General features: G+C 38.7%; 1 protein-coding gene across 1 annotated transcript in view; it reads left to right on the top strand.

Annotated features, from left to right (window-relative positions):
- LOC105540059 (two pore calcium channel protein 2-like) overlaps nt 1-5,480 on the top strand; it is a 122,296-nt gene extending 116,816 nt beyond the window's left edge. The window contains 1 exon segment of the mRNA XM_011980553.1: nt 5,413-5,480. Within this exon segment, the coding sequence (XP_011835943.1) occupies nt 5,413-5,480 (68 nt within the window).
- The last annotated feature ends 2,121 nt before the right edge of the window (nt 5,481-7,601 follow it).

Raw genomic sequence — 7,601 nt, forward strand, 5'->3', positions numbered from 1 at the left:
AATCAAGAACTCAACCTCTTTTACAATAGCTGCAAACAATAAAATACTTGGGAATATACCTAACCAAGGAGGTGAGAGACCTCTACAGGGAAAACTACAAAACACTGCTGAAAGAAATAATAGACGACACAAACAAATGGAAACACATCCCATTCTCATGAATGGGTAGAGTCTATATTGTGAAAATGACCATACTGCCAAAAGCAATCAACAAATTCAGTGCAATCCCCATCAAAATACCACCATCCACAGAGTTAGAAAAAAATTCTAAAATTCATATGAAACGAAAAAGAGCCCACATAGCCAAAGCAAGACTAAGCAAAAAACAAATCTGGAGGCATCACACTAGCTGATTTAAAACTATACTATAAGGCCATCATCACCAAAACAGCATGGTACTGGTATAAAAACAGGCACATAGACCAATAGAACAGAATAGAGAATCCAGAAATAAACCCAAATACTTACAGACAACTGATCTTCAACAAGGCAAACAAAAACATTAAGTGGAGAAAGGACACCCTTTTCAACAAGTGGTGCTGAATTAATTGGCTAGCCATATGTAGGAGAGTGCAACTGTATCCTCATCTCTCACCTTATACAAAAATCAACTCAAGATGGATTAAAGACTTAAACCCAAGATCTGAAACTATAAAAATTCTAGAAGATAACATTGAAAAAACCCTTCTAGATACTGGTTTAGGCAAGGAGGATTTTATGACCAAGAACCCAAAAGCAAATGCAATACAAACAAAGATAAATAGCTGGGACCTAATTAATAAAGAGGTTTCGCATGGCAAAAGAAACAGTAAGCAGAGTAAACAGACAATCCGCAGTGTGGGAGAAAATCTTCACTGTCTATACATCTGACAAAGGACTAATATTCAGAATCTACAATGAACTCAAATCAGTAAGAAAAAAAAAATCCCAGCAAAAAGTGGGCTAAGGACATGAATAGACAATTCTCAAAAGAAGATATGCAAATGAGCCACAAACATAGGAAAAAATGGTCAAAATCACTAGTGATCAGGGAAATGCAAATCAAAACCACAACGCGACACTAGCTTACTCCTGTAAGAATGGCCATAATCAAAAAATCAAAACAGTAGATGTTGGCGTGGATGCAGTGAACAGACAACACGTCTACACTGCTGGTGGGGATGTAAACTAGTACAATCACTGTGCAAAATAGTATGGAGATTCCTTAAAAACTAAAAGTAGAACCACCATTTGATCCAGCAATCCCTCTACTGGGTGTCTACCCAGAGGAAAAGAAGTCATTATACGAAAAAGATACTTGCACACACATGTTTATAGCAGCACAATTCACACTTGCAAAATCGTGGAACCAATCAAAATGCCCATCAATCAACAAGTGGATATAGAAATTGTGGTATATATATTCCATCATAATGGAATACTACTCACCCATACAAAGGAATGAATTAACAGTATTTTCAGTGGCCTGGATGAAATTGGAGACTATTATTCTAAGTGATGTAACTCAGGAATGGAAAACCAAACGTCATATATTCTCACTGATATGTGGGCGCTAAGCTATGAGGACGCAAAGGCATAAAAATGATACAGTGGACTTTGGGGACTTAGGGGGAAGAGTGGGAAGGGGGCAAGGGATAGAAGACTACAAATATGGTGCAGTGTATACTGCTCGAGTGATGAGTGCACCAAAATCTCACAAATCACCACTAAAGAACTTATGTAAGCAAATATCACCTGTACCCCAATAACTTACAGAAAAATAAAATATGTATGTGTGTGTGTGTGTGTGTGTGTGTGTGTGTATATATCTATGTGCAGGTTTTTATATGCACATAAATTTTAAACATATTTGGGTAAATACCAAGGAGCATGATTGCTGGATCATATAGTAAGATTATGTTTGGCAGAGCTGTCAAAGTGGTTGTGCCATTTTGCATTTCTACCAGCAATGAACGAGAGTTCCTGTTTCCCCACTTACCTGCCAGCATTTGGTGTTCTCAGAGCTTCTGAGCTTTCAACATTCTAATAGGTGTGTAGTGGTAACTGATGCTATTTTGAAGTAAAATGACTGATAATTTATTCAGTGATCTTTTCCTAACTGCTTATCATGTGAAAGCCAATGTGAAAGCATATGCGATTAACAGACAATTTGGTTTCTACTAATATAAGCCTGGAGGTCAGAACAGAGACTTGAAAGTGGCATAGAATGTCCACTTACAATATATATATTTTTTAAATCACAGTCACTTTCAAAATTCTCTCATCACCCTTCCTCCAAAGCAGTTAATGATTACTACTGTTTTTCTCTTGATATCTCTAGAAGACAGACACATTATTTTGGATGTACAACTTCATGGGTGAGGAAAGGGAAGTGAGGCAAGCGAGAGTGTGAGAACTTTTTTTTTTTTTTTTTTTTGAGACAGAGTCCATTTCTGTCTTACCGATAGAGAGAAGAGCCCCACAGATATTGAAATTATACACAGTTGATACAGAACTTCTTTTAACCATATAAATCAATAAATCGTTTGCCTGCCTCAGCCTCCCGAGTAGCTGGGACTACAGGCGCCCGCCACCTCGTCCGGCTAGTTTTTTGTATTTTTTAGTAGAGACGGGGTTTCACCGTGTCAGCCAGGATGGTCTCCATCTCCTGACCTCGTGATCCGCCCGTCTCGGCCTCCCAAAGTGCTGGGATTACAGGCTTGAGCCATCGCGCCCGGCCATGTGAGAACTTTTGAGTGGGGACATCATGCTGGCTGCCACTGCACTGTGAGCCTCAGAGAACTCACCAGCGGCTCCTGTGCTGCAGATTTGTCTCCACAGAAGAAGAACAAGAAAAATGATGCGTCAGAATAGACCAGGAGAAGGAGGAGCAAAGGGGGATATGTCTTCATATGGCTTTCATCTTCTCTTTCCACCTGGTTAAAGTTGACCTGAAGGGGAGGTTATCAATTCTGGATTGAATCCATCAGGCCGTTGGTGGTGATTCTGGATGTCAGATCCCCACGCTCCATGGTGTGAAATTCTAACCAAGTGTGGAAGCCACAGGAGTAGCTGGTAACCTCTGGTTGAGCTGATGTACTGGTTTCCCTCAGTGTGGCCTACGGTGAGGACTGGGAACTCACAAGCACGTGACCAGTGGTGACAATAAGTCTTGGAGACGTGTACTGGGGAGACCCCCTAACACCCGTGCTCAATACAGAACCGAATAACAATAGCATGGAATATAACGAATATTGTGATGGAGAAAACACTTAAGTGGAATCAGATAGTAGATGATCTAGGTAGGGGAGGAAAACACCTTGAATATTTCCAAGGTGATAGTCTTAGATGGAAAACTGAAAATGGACAACAGTTGGCCAGGTGAATAGTAGGGGAATGGGGTGCCTGAGATACAGGGAGTAACACGGAGGAATGCCCAGGGTGACAGATATCAAAGGCAGGAGCAGGTCAGGTGAGAGGCAAGTCATGAAGGACCTCACAGTCCCTGTGGAGGAACCTGGGCTTTTTGCTAAAGTGAGTGGAGCCCCACTGACCAAAAAGCTAATAGGAAGCCAGCATGATCAGTTTATGCTTTTACAATTTCACTTTCCTTTTGTCATTTATTAGTGAAAAGAAAAATGACAAGCAACAAAATATGCTAAAATTTCATCCTGAGAGCTGAGAAAGTTATTATTTTTTTGCCAATTAGTAGAAGTTGGAACACATCAAATTGACTATGAATTATTATAGCCCCCAAATTTCTTCATCTGAAATTTTTACCAGTTAATAATTTACTAGTTTCTCCTTGAAAAGTAGCTCTCAATGGGAGGAGACCCCTAGTGGACATGTGGCAATATCTGGCAATATTTTTAATTTTTTACCTCTGTGGGTTGTACTTGACGCCCAGGAAATAGATACCAGTGAGTCTGCTAAATATCCCCAAATTCTTAGGACATCCTGATACAGCAGAGGTTCATCCTAAATGTTGGTGGCATTTCGATGACGCAGAGAAACCCCAGCAGGAGAAAGGAAAGCTGTTTTTGTATGCAATGATTTAAGTTCTCTTCTGTGCATTAGCAGTATAGTTCCAGCTGCATGCCATCACTTGAGAACATTGGTGTTCATATCATTTCTGTGGTTGAGAAGAAAAACTCTGGTTGAAAAATGGTGGATCAGAGGTAATTAGCTCATCTCCAAATGCAAATGCAAAAATAAAAAATGAGATACATAATAGTCAATAATTGTCAAAAACTTTAGAAGCAAATAATCCTACCAACCTTTTTATTTTAATAAGGAATTTTCTCTGAGCTGGAGAATTTATTTATGTATTTATTTATTAAATTTATTTATAAGTATAGAAGTATGAGTGGGAGTGGAATTTTAGATGTAATAATTTTATACATGAAAAATCCAGAAATGCTGAAGATTAAATTTCTGAAGAGTGAATTACTATATTTTTTGCTGTTCTTTATGATGTTTTTACTTCACATCATGCAAGTAATTTTACTATAACTGGCCAACTAGCCATACGAAATTCGAACTACAAGATATAATTTACCTCACTTTAAACTGATTTCCTTTTTGTAATTAACATGAAATAATGTTGTGATTAACATGAAATAATATTGCAAAATATCCCTAAAATAATTTGGTTGAATGTGATATGGAGATTTTGTTTGTTTTGCACAAACCTAGAAAAGTCACTGTGTTTAATTTAGGGTCTTCAGATCAGCAGCTTGAATAAATATTAACCTTTAAAAAGAAAGTAGAAATTATCTATTTTCTCTCCTGTATAGAACAAATCGATGTGGAAAAACCACAAATATGTGTCACACACACACAAAAAGTTTACTCGGGGTTCTACTTTGTTTTGGACTCTTAGACATTATTTCAGGTAAAAGCTGTGTAAATCCACTTAACTGGGCTCCCCAACTCTGAGCCAGCACCACAGCTTGCGCAAAGTGTGCAGACCTGCTTTGTGGTGCGGCCCATGTGTCATGGCTCCACAAAGCCATGCCACTCCCCTCACAGTCCTTTCTGTTGGTTTGCTTCATGTGTACACCTTTCCCCTCCAGCTCCTGCACATCCCTGTCAGAGGACCACTCTTAGGGTTCTGGAACCCACTCTGCCTTTGGCAAGGAAAAGCCACGATCTCTGATGCTGTGACATTCTCCCGAGTGACCCCCTCCTTTGTCACAGGCTGACGGCAGTGAGTCTACAACTTCTTCAGCTTCCTTGTGCTCAGATGCAGATACTGCTCTATAAAGACATTCCGCAGGATGAGCAAGAACTGTCCTCAGTGCTGCTTCATTTGGTAAACTTGCCTGGTCTCCTTCCTTTTCCAGCCTCACTTCCCCTGCCTCACTTGCCCTCTCCCTTCCTAGTTGTTCTTGGAACTCTTATGATTAAATCTTTCATGAAAATCTTTTTCAGAGTGTATTCCTGCGAAACTCAATTTAAAAGGGTTGGTGATAGTAGTTGGATCCTATTACTACAAGTGAATTACACAATTATACCCTGAATTGAAATAAATGATATAATAGAATTAACATTAATTTTTTTTCAATTCATTAGGTCCAAATTATTATTTAAACCTTCTAATCTAATGGCATTATATAGTCATATGTGGACAGCTTGAAAATGCCTTAATTTTTATCTTTCTGCAATCATTCTTAGAGAAGTACATAAAAACCTTTGTATCTGCACTTGGAATATTTTTGCTTGTATATTTTTAAAAAAGTAAAATGTTAATGCTAGCCTTGTTTCTTTAATCTAGAGGAGCTTCTGAGCTAAGTAATCTTTGAGAAAATAGATATGTAAGTGTCAATATGGTAGAATTGGAAGAAAGTTCCAGGTAGAGAGAAAAGCAAGTACAAGAGCTTGAGGGCAGAAGCATGCCAGTGCCAGGAAGAGTAAGTGGCCAGTGTGGCTGCAGTGAGACGTGTGGGGCAGAAGTGGTAGAAGATGAGATCAGAAGAGTGAGTGAGTGAGTCAGATCATGTAAGTCCTTCCCGTCCAAGGAAGGGACTTGGTTGTTGTTTCTGAGTGAATTGCAAATCTCCTAGAGTTTTGCAAGCTTAGAAAGGGCATGATGCGATTCAATCCACAGACGAATATTCAGTGTAGGCACTGTGAAGTTTCTACATGGCAAAGATAGAGGTTGAACACCCAATGGGGAAGGTATCATGTTGTTTCCAGGGAGAAGTGATGGTGACTGGGTGTAAGAAGAGTGCATCAAGGGGCTCCAATTGCAGCATTTATAGCAAAAGTAGAACATGCAGGATTTCCTCATGATTCTGAAGAGGAAGAAGGTGAAAACTAAGAGATGACATTGAATCATAGAATCGTAGAGTAGAAATGTTGGAAAATAATAATCGATACAGTTAAAGGAATGAGCAATGGACTGTACTGAGAAAAATACATAAACATTGTAGTAAATAATAGATGACTTTTTAAATGTTAGAATAAGAAAATTTGACTTGAATCTGTAGGCAGTAGGAAATCAAAAAAGGGCTTTGAGTGGAGGAGTGTAATCTTATAGTCATGCATAGCTTAACAATGGGAATGTGTTCTGAGAAATACATCGAGTGATTTTGTCCTTGTGTGAATATCAAAGAGCATGCCATAATTACACATGCCTAGATGGTATAGCCCATTGTACACCTAGACTCTATGGTAATGCCTATAGTCCCTAAATACTTACGATTGTGTTACAATTGCCTTCAGGATTCAGTACAGTCACATGTATTTAAAAGTATATGAACATAGGAATGGTGCATTAAAAATATGGTATGGAAGATTTAAAAGTGGGACACCTGCATAGGGCACTTACCATAAGTGGGATCTTGCAGGACTGGAAGTTGCCCTTGGTGAGTAGAGTGAGTGAGTGCTGAATGAACGTGAAGTCCTAGGATGTTGCTATGCACTACTGTAGACTTTATAAACACTGTACACTAAAGGCACACTAAAGTATTTGATATGGTATGGCTGTGTTCCCATCCAAATCTCATCTTGAATTCTGATGTGTTGTGGGAGGGACCTGGTGGGAGGTAATTGAATCATGGGGCAGGTCTTTCCCATGCTGTTCTCATGATAGTGAATAAGTCTCACGAGATCTGATGGTTTTATAAGGGAGAGTTTCCCTGCACAGTCTCTCTCTCTTTGCCTGCTGCCATCCATGTAAGACATGACTTGCTCCTCCTTGCCTCCCACCATGATTGTGAGGCCTCCCCAGCCACGTGGAACTGTAAGTCCATTAAACCTCTCTTTCTTTTGTAAATTGCCCAGTCTCAGGTATGTCTTTATCAGCAGTGTGAAAACAGACTAATACAACACTGAAAATATTTTTTCTTCAGTAATAAATTAACTTTGGCTTACTGTAACTACTTTACCTTATAAACTTATTTTTTAAACATTTTTACTCTTTTGTATTAACACTTAGCTTAAAACACAAGCACATTGTACAGCTGTACAAAAATATTTTCTTTATATCTTTATTCTGTAAGCTTTTTCCTATTTTTAATTCTTTTTATTTTGTTTTACCTTTTAAACTTTTTTATGATAAAATAAGACACAGACACACTTAGTAACCTAGGCCTATACAAGGTCAAGATCATCATTAT

Source organism: Mandrillus leucophaeus, unplaced genomic scaffold, assembly GCF_000951045.1.
Source record: "Mandrillus leucophaeus isolate KB7577 unplaced genomic scaffold, Mleu.le_1.0 Scaffold214, whole genome shotgun sequence".
NCBI lineage: Eukaryota > Metazoa > Chordata > Mammalia > Primates > Cercopithecidae > Mandrillus > Mandrillus leucophaeus.